Source organism: Serinus canaria, chromosome 3 (assembly GCF_022539315.1).
Source record: "Serinus canaria isolate serCan28SL12 chromosome 3, serCan2020, whole genome shotgun sequence".
In the NCBI taxonomy this organism is placed as follows: Eukaryota; Metazoa; Chordata; class Aves; order Passeriformes; family Fringillidae; genus Serinus; species Serinus canaria.
In genome coordinates this window covers 68,005,721-68,018,722 of record NC_066316.1, presented here as the reverse complement: position 1 = coordinate 68,018,722, position 13,002 = coordinate 68,005,721, and the positions used below count along the sequence as shown (strand labels likewise).

The 13,002-nt window shown below is 47.3% G+C and overlaps 1 protein-coding gene across 1 annotated transcript; it reads right to left on the bottom strand.

The window, feature by feature from the left end:
• Nucleotides 1-952: 952 nt before the first annotated feature.
• On the bottom strand, nucleotides 953-11,878 carry DDO (D-aspartate oxidase). Its single transcript, XM_018917509.3, is given in 7 exon segments — nucleotides 953-2,850; nucleotides 5,312-5,488; nucleotides 6,463-6,499; nucleotides 6,502-6,570; nucleotides 6,767-6,974; nucleotides 8,810-8,916; nucleotides 11,313-11,878. Coding segments are annotated over 5 exon segments (1,023 nt in total). The 5' UTR covers nucleotides 6,939-6,974; nucleotides 8,810-8,916; nucleotides 11,313-11,878; the 3' UTR covers nucleotides 953-2,282.
• Nucleotides 11,879-13,002: the final 1,124 nt, after the last annotated feature.

Below are 13,002 nucleotides of genomic sequence, written 5' to 3'. Positions count from 1 at the left end.
CATGCAAGAAAGGGGCATCAGATGATGTTTTTAGGTTCAAGACAAAGATGAAGACAACAAGCACTGTTCCTGGACAAAGAAGTTTCTCCCTTTACAGAACCTGTTTTCACAGGATGTTGGGGAGTATAGAAGCACCATTAATGGTTTTAGAGGCAAGTCAATAACTGTGTGAAAGATAAATAATCTGAAACACTAAGCTATCCCTCAGATGAGGAAGACCCTAGACCAGAAGTGGCTGTCCTCCCTGCTGGCCATGAGCACAGCTAGGACTCCAGATGGACAAGCTTTGCAGCCAAACCTGTTTTGACACTGTATCAACCAGAAATTTTCAGAAGCAGATTAGAAGAAACCCCATCACTCTGCAGAGAAGTGCACAAGAACAGCTTTGCTTTCTTATGGGACTATGATCACCCTATTAGCATTAGTAGCATTTCTTGCTCCAAGATAAGTTACACTGTTTGCTATTTTAAAGCTTAAAATAAAGATTAAGAAAAAGAGCCCATATTCTTTTTCCACGTATTTTTATGTTCAGTGTTAGCTGAAGACAAAGCTGCAGTTTGACAAGCCCTACGCCAACACTGCTGCCAAAAGCAGCAGCTCTGCCCTCTCATACCACTGGAAAGGACAAATGAGGGGGGAGCGGGGGGAAAACAAAGTGGGGAGTGCAAAACTAGCTTTCAGAGCTGAGAAAATGAGGATTCTCTTTTTCATTCTTCTTCAGTCCCGGTGAAGGCAGAGCTGGCTTAGGCTGGTCCCAGGCGCTTATTGACCCATAATTTAATTTGGTGATGTTTCTTCTGACAGCTGTCCCTTGCAAATGATAACTGTCCTCATCCTCTCTGAGAACAGCAGGAGTTGGTAGCTGAATGTGGCCTTTCTTGGCCCTGTCAGGCCATATCAAATGAAAGAAAATCCCTTGCTTATGAAAGGAAACACTACAGAACTACAGAACTGACCTTTGCTCCATTATTAGAACTTTATTTAGCAGTTAATTTTAATCACTGGAATTATTGAAGCATTTTTAATGGTTTTGTAATTCTATGGACAAAAAAGCTAGACAAAAATGGATGATAACACTCTCAAGTGAGCCATTAAAGATTTAATGAGTCATTTAATCACTAAGAGTCAGACCTGTACTTTGATAGTAAGATCCAGTTTTGGGGAGCGATTATCTTCAGACACATCAAAGGGCTTGAATTGCTGAGGGGAGTGTAAAGCCCAACAGAGCCTCTGCCACGGAGTGAGCAGAGGACTCAGCTTTCTTACAGCAGAGGAGCTTGCTCATGTCCAGTTACAGACAAATTTTTCCATAGAGTGTTTATCTAGTCTTAAATGGCTCTTCTACAAAACCGATGCCGGTGTCAGAATCCTTGCTGGTTTGTCTCCAATTTACTCCTATCAGCTGTTGCAAGGAAAGCAGACAGTGTTGTTGTGAAGTAGAAAAGGGATGCTGCATTCCCCAGCCCACTCTGAAAAATCTTCTTCAGTAGAACAAGTCCATATCAATGTTACTGTGTGGGGGAGAAGGGGAGGGGCTGAGGGAAAATCATTGGTGTCTGAGAGCAAAATCTGAGGGCCTTGAAGGAAAAAAATAGATTTGCAAAGCAGTGTGAGAAAAGATGCACAAAACTGTAGCTCATGTGGGGCAATACTAGCAGAAACTTTAAGTTCCCTGAGGTGCAATATGAGCAAATGCAGTGATGGGTATCACAGACCTGCCCTTAAAATCACACTTGCCCGGTCACTGCGTGTGACAGTGACCTAATGCTGCTTTCTGTAAGAGCTGACCTGGAACACTGTAATGCAGCACTGCATGGGGTTTTATTTTCCTTTTAAATCATATAGATGAATGATAAAATTTTTTAGCAAGGTGGCAGAAACAAAGGCAAGTCTAGATTAGATTTGGTACAAGAGGAGACAACCTATTTTTACTGAATCTGAGCCTACTGTATCTGACGCCCTTTAGATGCAGGTGCAGAAATGCTAAATTGATGTTATTTGTATTATACTGCAGCAATCTGTTATGTGAAGAGTATTTATGTATGTTGTCTTCTTCACATGAGACTAGGACAAAGGCTCAGGACAGATGGAGGAGATGATCAGCTGGGCTAATACATGGATCAGCATATCATGCCTTTCCAAGGTGGTTAAAGATAACACTGAGTATCTGCACTGGAACAAGATGTTGACTTAGTTCCCTTCTATACAGTAATGGACTTAAAGTCCAAGCTGCTGCTAGGAGATGCAGCACTAGCTGTAAATGGAAAAGGAGTCTCTGGGATTCAAAGCTTGGCCCTTGATGACGAGCTTTGCAGAGCAGAAATGCACTCTTCCACCAGGTGAGCAGCCTCTTTGGCTGTGCCCCTGTGCACTGAAAACCCACCTGCCCCATGCCCATAGTTGTGAACCACTGGAAGCTTAACTCCTCCTTTGCTCAAAACCTCTCTCTGCACTCTCACACACTGCCTGGACGGCCTCAGGCCCACCTTCACCTTGATATCCTGAGCTCCCTGCAGTGAGGGCTCAAGGGAGCAGCATCTGTCAAAGATGTCTTTAGTAGTGCCAGCATCAGGAGAGAGACTCCAGCTCCCCTTTTCCCTGGTTCCCCCCAGGGTCACCCTGTGTATCCCTGGGTAGATGTAAGTTAAGCCATCTCCATCCCGGATGAATTGTGTCACCCAAGGAGCGTGAACCTTGAGTACTTGTCCCCTAACAGGGAAGAGCTGCTTGTCCCCCACCAGCTGGTGGGCTCCCATGCCTGTGCAGTTGACAACGATGTCATATTCACTGTGCAGCTCCCACAAGTCTGCCACTTTCCTGGTGTACATCTGGGTGCCAGTTGCTTTCAACCTGCAAAAAAGACTCCAGAAGTGAGGCAGAAAAGAAACACCTAAACCCTTATGCAATTATTATAAACATTAAGTAAATGAGATAGATTGCCTTTGCCTTTACATAATGATCAAAATCAAACAAGAGGACAAAAAGCAAAGAAAATGCCATGGAGGTTCTGTTTGTGATTTGTCTGATTTGATCAGAGGTATTTAGCCTGGTGGGGCTGGAAAAAGTACAGCAAGTTGAGCAGTTTTAGAGTAGAGTCTGGCATGAGACCCTAGGCAAACAGTCAGGTCTTGGTGGTCTGATTCATTTCTGTAACAGTATGAAGATTTAACAGCCCAAGCAAGCTGGGAAACAACAGATTTATTGACCAACTTGCTCATGCTAATGGCAGAGCTATTGTCCTACACTCCTTTTAATGTGCCTGTTATATGACGTCATATTCATTCCCAACTCACCTCCTGAGCTACATAGCCATCTAGTGCCATGTGCCAAGCCCTAAGATCTGCACTAAGGCTGGGCAGATGTGGCACAGGACCCCCAGGGTGCCCATAACCTTCTGGAGCAGCAGCCAGGAGTCATCCAGGATGGCTCAGAGCACTATACATACATGCCTGCTCTTCAGTGAAAGTCACATCTTCTTGAGATTCACTTTTGAGCTCCATTTCAAGGCAAATCCTCCCCTGAACTTGCCTGAATTTTGAAGCCCTTCCCTATGGAAAATCACTAGTATGAATTGGAGTCTCTGCATGCTGTCAGCTGGATCCTGTTGCTGGGTGTTTTTACTGAGGGTTTTAGAATAAGCAAGCCAGAAGACAGGTCTGTGATGCACTAAGTGGAAAATCCCATCCTCTGCAACATTCTAGCAGCTGGCAAAGTCATCAACTCTACTATGAAGGCAGTGGTTTCCCACAAAGCAGTGAGTGAGCCAAGAATCCAGGCCATAGTTGAAGCTCTGGGGCCTGATGTAGCAGGACATTGAGGCTGTCTACGAAGAACGGGAGAGATTTCATGCAGCAGCTGTGGCTGGGCAACTTGCAGGAAGAGCTCCTAAGAGTTGTAACTGGGACTCTGTCACCATGCCATAAAAAATACATCAATGAAAAAACCTGATGAAAACTCCTGAATTCAGGCAAGTAAGCAGGAAAAAATTCCTGAAGTCTATTTTTGGCCAAGCAAGGTGGGCACAACAAAAAATTTCCTTGTGGATTGCCAGGAGAATGGTCTATAAATACTAGGCAGGTCACCAGGAGTTTGAGAATAAGTTACATGTTTAATATTCTCTCACTTCTCATCACCAGGGAGAAGAGAAAAAAAAAGAGCTTGATCATCTCATTAGACTACATCCTTTGAGAAATAAGACTACAGCAGGAACAAGGAGGGAGCAAAAATCACATGGCAGATCCTAAATGGGTTGTACAACTTAGCTGTCCTGCAGCAGAAATTGCTTCAGTTAGGCAATGAAACATGACAGATCATGAGTACCGAGTAGATGGCACAGACCTCACATGGCACTGGTGCCACAGGAGAACTCCCAGCCTGTTTGGCTGCTACAACAAGAAATGCTTTTTCACATTTTGCAGTGTGATGAAAGGCATCCAAGTAACCAGCTGAGCTAGCAATTTGTACCTTGGTGTCAGTACACATCTCTTTACTTAACTCCAAATCAGCTTGCAGCCTGTCTCTTTCTCTCAAGCAGATACAGCCATTTGCTCATTTTAGAGGTACTTATTTGAATTAAATACTTACCCCAGTACTAGGGAGAAACTTAAAAATTTGGAAATTGGCAGATTTTCTAACTTTCATGTCAATCCAGGCATGAACTCTGAAACTATAACTCTGCAGAGTGAGTGCATCACCCATCTTATGCAGGAAAACTTTCAAGAAATTTGTTACAAGATGATGATGTTTAACATCTTGGGGCTCTTTTCATCTAAATGGATTAAGAAATTACTCCAATTGTTGAACAAATTTGAGATTAATTGGTCCAGCTACTTCTTAAGAGTAATGTCTTCACAATAAGACACCTTCCTAGATGTGCTTATTCTCACAGGGTCTGGATGTACCTTCAAAAAGAGAGGGATATTACTTGGGAAGTTTGGAAAATGTGGAGCCGCCAAATGTTTTCTCAGGATATGGCAGGTTCCTGATGTACCTTCAAGCTCTGGCTGGCCAAGCATGGCCCCTATGTGGCTATGTTGGCCCTATGCCCAGGGTCCCTTGCACTCCAAGCTCCACTGTACAGACACATCGGGAGAAACTGGACATTGCATAAATAGGGCCTTCCACATTTCAGAAAAGTTCTGTATTTATTTCCTGTGCTTCTCCCCAAGCAAGAGTTTGTTGTATTTTCCACACTGAGAAACAGCCTTTTCCCAGTTTTGTTCAAACCTAAGGCTCTCAAGGAAACCCTGTCTTGCCTCCAGTCCCTCTGCCAGGGTTTCCCTCTGCATGCCCAGCCTGCAGCAAACCCTACCTTTTCTTCAGCCACAGCAGGTACGGTGGGCAGTCACATTTCAGGGTTGTAAAGGCCTGACCAAATCGGTGCTGCGGGAACTTTTGGAGTTCTGCTTCGGACATTGGTCGAAATCCCAGCACAATATCTGACCAGAAAGGTAACTCTTCCTTGGGAGTGCTTTTAAAGATCTGCCAACTAAAAAGACAAAGAAAAATCTCGAAAACTTCATTGCTACTGCTCTGCCATGTTATGCGTCATGACAATCTTAAAACAAACCCAGGAGCTAAAAACCGCTTTCCCCCATCAGTGCAAAGCCAATAGCAATTGGGAAAAATTGCTGCCTGCTCCTGCAATACCTGTCTGGGCAAACAGGCAGAAGGTCAGCTGAGCTGAGTGTGAGGGTGGCACACCAGGGTAAATAAACTGCAGAGAGCCCTTCCAGTGATAGTGTATGTACAGAGTGCTCTCGTACAGTGTCCCCACCACAACTGCAGACACCTGGCTGGACCTGGTGGGGCCACTTGCCCCACCAGACTGAATTTCCTGACTGACCTCCCTGTCCCTGGGGAAGAAAGGGGAGCTGTGGCTTGGTGGAGATTCAGGTTTCACAAGCCTACCCAGTTCAGATGGGATTTTTGCAGATGAGCCAGTTTGATATCAACTGATCCCTATGCTGCAAAATCCAGCGAGGGCAGGAAGGGGCTGCTGACCTGTTCAACATTCCTTGGGTATCCATAAAGCTACAGAGTGCTCAGTCTCAATACTCCTAAGAGGCAAATTTCTCAGTACATAATAGGCAGCATAAAACACCCCCAACACACATACCACCCAGCAGAATCCCTGTACCTATTTGCTGAAGCTGGAGGATCCTCAAGTCCCATCCCTATGGAGATGATCCCTGATGCAAACAACTAGTGGGTGACAGTGTGGGAAACATCAGTTATTAAAAAATATCTGGTGCTGGTCAGACTTGAGTGGGTTTCCTGTGCACACCTGTTCTTGAATTTTGCCTAAAAATACATCATATGTGAGCAGCTACAATGTAGTTTCTTGGGAATACAGACATAAAAGCTATTCCTTAAAGGGAATACCCCTGAATTTTAGCAAAGAAAACCTGCTCCAGAACACAGCACAAATGTACCAAAGGCTGCCCCAGGGGCTGTTCTTACCCAGAGACCAGGTGAATGCCAGCCTCTGATGCCTCGGCTGATTGCTGAGGGCAAAAAGGTAAGTGAAGGTCTCTTGGAACCACTGCTTCTGCCTGTGGATCGGTGTGTCTGCATGTGAACAAAACCAAACATGCAGAGAGCAATAATGCAAAGAAGAGAAGCATTCAAATGAGTGTCAAGGATATGGGACAGACAGGAAACACAAGTCAAGGCACCTTTTTTTCCTGAGCCTCTATGCACTACTGCACACCTGGACACACCTTTGTGAGGTGCCATGGGCAGTGCTGCCCTAAATTAAACGAACCTGGGTAGATATGAGGGATGAGCATCCCAGCTGCCACATCACTCGTTGTGTTGGGGCTGAACTGGTCTGAAAGGACTGTCACAGAGCAGCTAGGACAAGTCTCTGTGATGCACAATGCTGTGGACAGGCCGATGACTCCTGCACCGACCACTGCAACCTTGGGTGAGGCCATCTCCAGGATGTAGAGACAGAGGAGAGAGGTTCCTACCTGCATTTGGAAACAACATATCACACATCAGTATCATCCAGGGCAAGTATCAGGTTATGAAATACCCACAAGAGATGTAACATAATCCCTCCCCAACAACTAATTAGCTGCTGCACACAACCAGGACTGTGGTTAGGACTAAAAAAATCAGCCTTTGATATGACAAAAAAGTTTTGAAAAGTCTTTAAGCAGACAGTACCTCATTCTCAGCACAACAGAGTGATCTGCACGAGCACCACTAGTGCTTGGGCTGGTTTGGGGAAGTTTCCTCAATAAAATCTGAGGGAGTGAGGCACCCATCAAGTTTTCTATTGTGTCAGGTGCAAAAGTCACAGAGCTCTGGAGAAATTGGCTTTTTTTAAAGCTTGTTAAGCCAAAAGTTACTTAAATATTGGGATCTCCAGCACTGAGGGCTATCACTGCCTGGGCAGCAGAAGCAAATCACACTGGAGGTCTCCAATCCATTCTTGGTCCTTGTACCTGCCAGCATGACTCACTACCTTGGACAGATTCATGGGCACCCAAGGCTGCCATGCTCTCTCAGCAACACATGGTGGTCCCCAGGTGCCAGCCAGTCCTGCTGCTCCAAAAGCCTGTATGTTTGCCTCTCTCTGCATTACTTTACATCTTGCATTATGTCCCAGGCTCCACTCCACTCCTCATCTGCTGATTGCTACTCCACGAAGTGCAGTGTCTCTATTTTCCCCTGTTCTGGGCAAGTCTTGGAGCTGGCACCTGTCCTGAGGAGTGGCACACAGCTCTTGGTAGACAGTCACCTGGTTGCCCATCCCAGTGAAGTGCCAGCCTGTGTTCCTGGCCATGGCCAGCTCAGGTCTCACACTGGTGAAAGCACCAAGTAGAACCGAACCATGCAGCTGCATGCATCCTGCAAACCCCCTGAAGCCAGGACTAAATGGGCCCAGGAGAGAGAGACTGGGCAACCTCAGAGGTGATAAATCATTTAGCAGCTTTGAACCAGGTGAGCAGGGCTGCTCCTGCTGGGTCAGGCATCCTTTCAATAGGTTACTGCCAAAATCTGACCAAGGATGTAGGGGGGAGGATCCCTTCTGCCTATGACTAATTTTTTCCTGCAATAGCTACCATATTCACTCTTGGAGAGGATGCTGAGCGAGACAGACCTTCAGTTGTGTGCCCTGATGGTTCTAGTTTCTCCTATGGGGCTTGCTTATCAGCAACTAGAAATCCAGCCTCACTAATTGCTCTCTGAGAACTTTTTCTGGAAATCAGTGCCTGCACTTAGGCTGATTTACCATCTTCCTGTGCCTTTTGGCATCTTTGATGTAAATTGAGGCAAGACAGACAACCTGGAATTATGATAGGTCAGTTTTATTTATGAGATCCTTGTTCATAACTGTTCACACAGCTTCTCACTTACCCCCTGAGGTGTTACTACTTAAAATTTGATGTCTCTGCTATTTAAGAAGGGAAAGAGCAGCTGGAACTGTTGCCTGTCACTGAATTCCTTATGCATCACAGCCAAGGGTTGTTACAATCTGTCTTCTTCCTCTCTGGGCAACGCTTAAGTTTCTTTCTGTTAATTATCACATCTTCTTTTACAAGCTGACTACAGAAGTGCCTGCACAGCAGAGGAAGAGGACACAGTACAGGGGGGAAAAATGGACCCTGGACCAGAACTGCTGGCCTGCATGGCTGACACCCAGAAATCCAGTCAGGAAAAATATTGAGAGAAGAGGAAAGGGAAAGTAAGGAAGAATATTAGCAACAAGAAACTGGGGGGGCTGGGTAATAATTCTGTAATTACTGAGGAGAACTGGTTCTGAGAAAGGTATCTAAATACATTTTTATGAACAAACCTTCTCACTCAGAACTGGCAGCTGTGGAAATGGCGTGTGGCCCTCAGAGTGCCCAGTGAGCCTCCCAGCAGTCCATGGACAAGCACAGCCCTGCTTTTTCAGCTGCCCTGGAACATATGCAATGAGTACATTATCCACCTGCCAGAGATGTGCTTTTGGTTGTCCCTCACAACTCTCCTTCGCTGAAGCCCTTGGACCGTGGTGGAGATTGAATTTCCTGACTGACCTCCCTGTCCCTGGGGAAGAAAGGGGAGCTGTGGCTTGGTGGAGATTCAGGTTTCACAAGCCTACCCAGTTCAGATGGGATTTTTGCAGACGAGCCAGTTTGATATCAACTGATCCCTATGCTGCAAAATCCAGCGAGGGCAGGAAGGGGCTGCTGACAGTGCTGGAGCCTGTGAGAGCAGCTCAGAAGACCATGACAAGCACCTGTTCAATGCACTACTTTTCCTGCACCTACTGCTGTAGTCCAGGAGCATGACAAGCCTTCATGCCAAAAATTAACTGGGTGCAAAGCAGTGCATACACAGCTTGTATGAGCAAGCACAGCTTGAGCTTTGCAGAGCTACTGACCCCACTTTGAGTGCGAGGCCCACCTATGGCTCTGCCCTGGCAGCACGGCCTGCATCTTGCTGGGTGGAGGGCAGAGAAGGAGAAACTATTTTTAGCTGATGTGGCAGCCCAGCTTAGTCCCAGCGGGGTTGACACGTCTCATCCCCTCAGACAGGCCTGAGTGTTTTGCAAAAATCAGCATTTAAAAAGCAGATCAGTTGCAGTGGCTCTTGGGGAGGGAGGTGAATGGTGACAGGTATTGTTTAGCTCTCTGTCCCTTCATAGTGAATGAAGAACAGGACAGAAGCCAGAGAGAACTGCCTGGAGCTGTACTCCCCAGCAAGGAGGACACCAGTTGCCTAATGCAGGTTTCATGTCCTTGCCACCCTCCTGCGAGTTCTCCCAAGCCAGAACGAATTAGTTTTAAAAATACTGAGATACTTTGTGACGTGACTACGCCTCCCAACTCCCACAGCTGACAATGTCAGCCTCATGTGACATAATGTAGTCTTTATTCTTTCTTGCTTCATATAGCTGTATGTCACCACTAAGTGCCACTAACTTTCAGCTCTAACATCATTCTGGCAGTGGGTAACACGGCCAATATGGATAAATACACTGCTTCCCAGCACACACACACACACACACACACACACATATACACACACACAGGGGAACATGCTAATGCACTGCCAGCTGCAGCTGCAGCCCACGGTCACAGCAGGCTGGACGTTCTTAGCCTGTGTCGCAATCTGGCTGGCCTACCAAAATAAGCATATTTACACACCCAAATAAACAGTGGAAAAAGCCCAGCTGAACTGTTGACCAGAAAAGTTAGAACAGGAAGTAACTAAAGAAAACCAAAACCTGTTCTATTTGTAGGGCTTAGTTTGTTGGGTTTTTTTAACTGACTCTCATCATAAGTGCTGAAACACTGTTTTGAATCGTGTGAGCCTCTGGTACTGGGGAGCACAGGCTCAAGCCTTTCTGAGCTTCTGGAGGGGCTCCTCATCCACCAGGGCAGCTGTACCCACTGTCCCTGTCAGTGCATGCCATGGAATACTTTTTCCCTTTTTTTTTTTTTTTTTTTTTTTTTTTTGTGTTGATCACTTTTGTTTTATCACTTCCCCAGTTTACAAGCGCCTTTGGTGTTACTTCCCTTTGCATGACCCCAGAGAGGGTTTTTTCTGGGCAAAGACTGATTCATTCTTGGGTGTTTGCTGTGGAGGAGCTCCTGATTTTGGCCTTTTGACTCTGGCCAGGTCCCCTTTCTGCTCTTTGGGTAGCCCTGGGAGATGTGCATTTAGGAAGTGCTGCAGGAGAAAGGCAAGGATGATCCTTCCTCACCGAACAAAGGACTCTAGAGGCTCCTCGGGATCCCCTCAGCCTTTCTGCACACCCAGCAGTGCTGCCAGAAGGCAGGATTCACAGGTGATCACAGAGAGCCACTGTCACGGGGGTCCCCGGGAGGCCTCAGCTCCTCCTTCAGGTGGTTTGTTTGCGAGCATGGGAGACACCTTCGAAGGGATGGCAGGGATAGCCCTCCATCAGCCACCTGCAGGAGACGCCTTCACCAAGAGCACCTATGCACCGGGCGGTGCTCTTGCTTTCCTTCCAAACGGGAGAGGAAATCAATCCTCTCTGCGATCCTCGATCCCCCAGGGCCGGCATGTCGCCGCTCAGGGCGGGGAGGAGGAGAACAGGGAGCAGCTGCGATCCCGGGCCTTCCCCCCAGCTAAGCCCTGCGGTTCACCCCTCCCGCCCCGGGGTGTGGGCTGAGCCCTCCCTGCACCGGCTCCAGGAGATGGGATCTGCCCGCGGGAATTCCCCACGCAGCCGCTGCGGCCGCTTCCCCGGCCCTCGGCAGCAAAAGGGCTCCGGCATTCAGCATTGACTTTTTCACCTAGAAGTACGGTCTGGAAACAACCCAAGCAGGGAGAGCAGATGATACCTGGTGAGGAGGAGGCCCCCGTCCCGCCTGGAAGAGCCGGCGTCCCGGGCAGCGCGGGGGCCGCCGCACCCCTGTCCCGGGGGGCAGCTGGGCCCGGCTCCGCGCCCCGCTGGAAGAAGGAGCTGTTTGTGCCCAGGCCCAGGCTCAGGCCGCCTCCGGCGCTGGCAGCGCTCCGGGGGCGCCCGGCGGCCTCTGCCAGGGCCGGGCTCTCTGCCGCCTGCCAGGACTTTTCCCCCTGGTATTCCCTCTGGGGGAGGCCCAGCGGGACCCGCTGTGCTGCAGGGAATACATTGCCCTTTTCCGTCCCTCCCAGGCAGTCATGTCCTGAGTGCTTTGGAGCTGCCTGAGGATTGCCACAGTGCTGGAGCAATGGCGCGAGTGGCCAGGAGGAGAACTCCAGCCACCGCAGGTCGGTGAGAAACGAGCGGGCTCCTGCCAGACCGCAAATCCCTAATGAGCGCAGCCAGGCAGGGCTGTTTTCAGCACAGAGACATGAGTTTGTCAAAACCAAACCTCTCTGCAGGAGTTCTAGGATGAAATTGCTAAATGAATTACACCCCGGTTTATTGCCTCCGGGGCATTAGCCGTTGGCAGGATATTCTGGCTAATATTTGACAGCCTGAGCATTCATCCCTGAACACTCTCAACAGGACAGTGTTTGCCGACCACTCCCCTCCAAGCCTGTCGAACAGCATTTGCAAAGGCTCTCCCAAGCAGGTGCCTTTTCTCTGTAGCCATTTGAATTCAGACCAGCAGCCGTCCAAAGGGTATCTGTATGAAGAGCAACAGCGTGTGCAACACACGGTGGATTGTTCTTGCCTCCCAATCTAGCTGTGCTCTGAAAACTAAAGCCATGATACATTACACTTCACTGATCTTTAAGACAGATAAATTTTTAAAGGATTTTCCCTTCAACAGTGACAGGAATAAGGCATAATTCTCCCAAATTATAGTAGGGCTTGATTTTTCTGTGTTCTGAAAATAGGGGGTTAAGGGAAGGCAGCAGAGGAACAGAGGTTTAGAAGTTAAATTTTTGATAGGCTTGCTGTATTGTAAAATGAACACTGGTCTTAAGTCATTGCAGGGTATCTACAATAGGTTTGGAAAGGAACCTTTCACATATATGGAAATCTACAAATATAAATGGAGGTTGCAGTTCCAGCTAAGATAAAAACTGCTAGCTACTTCTCCTGAGATTCTTCTGCTTATTGCTTAGAACTTCGCCAAATTTGAATGATTTGGATCAAAACATTCTGTGACAGATGTTTTTGCAAGTCTGTATGTTTCAGGGAATTTTCAGTGTGTTTTTTCCTGAGAATAAGATGCAGGAAATTCAAGCTGATTTGGAATACCAAATTTAATAATAATGTTATTGAAAAGAATCTTCTATGGGCTAAAGTACTTTGCAAAGGTGAACAAACACATTGTGTTTGGTAAAGTACAAGCAATGATTTGTGTGTTTGGGAAGAGACTGCCAGCCTTCTGGCACAGAACAAACACAGCCCTGATTGTACTTGGAGCTCTTCCTGGGCCATGACTGGCAGTGGTATCCCAGCACACCACCAGCCCACCAACCCAGCCTGAGCAGTGCTTAAGAAGTATTTCCTTTTACCTTAGCATTCCCTTTGCTTCGTGTGCTATCCTCAACAGAGCCATAACAACAGGCAGAAATTACCTATCTGAACACAGC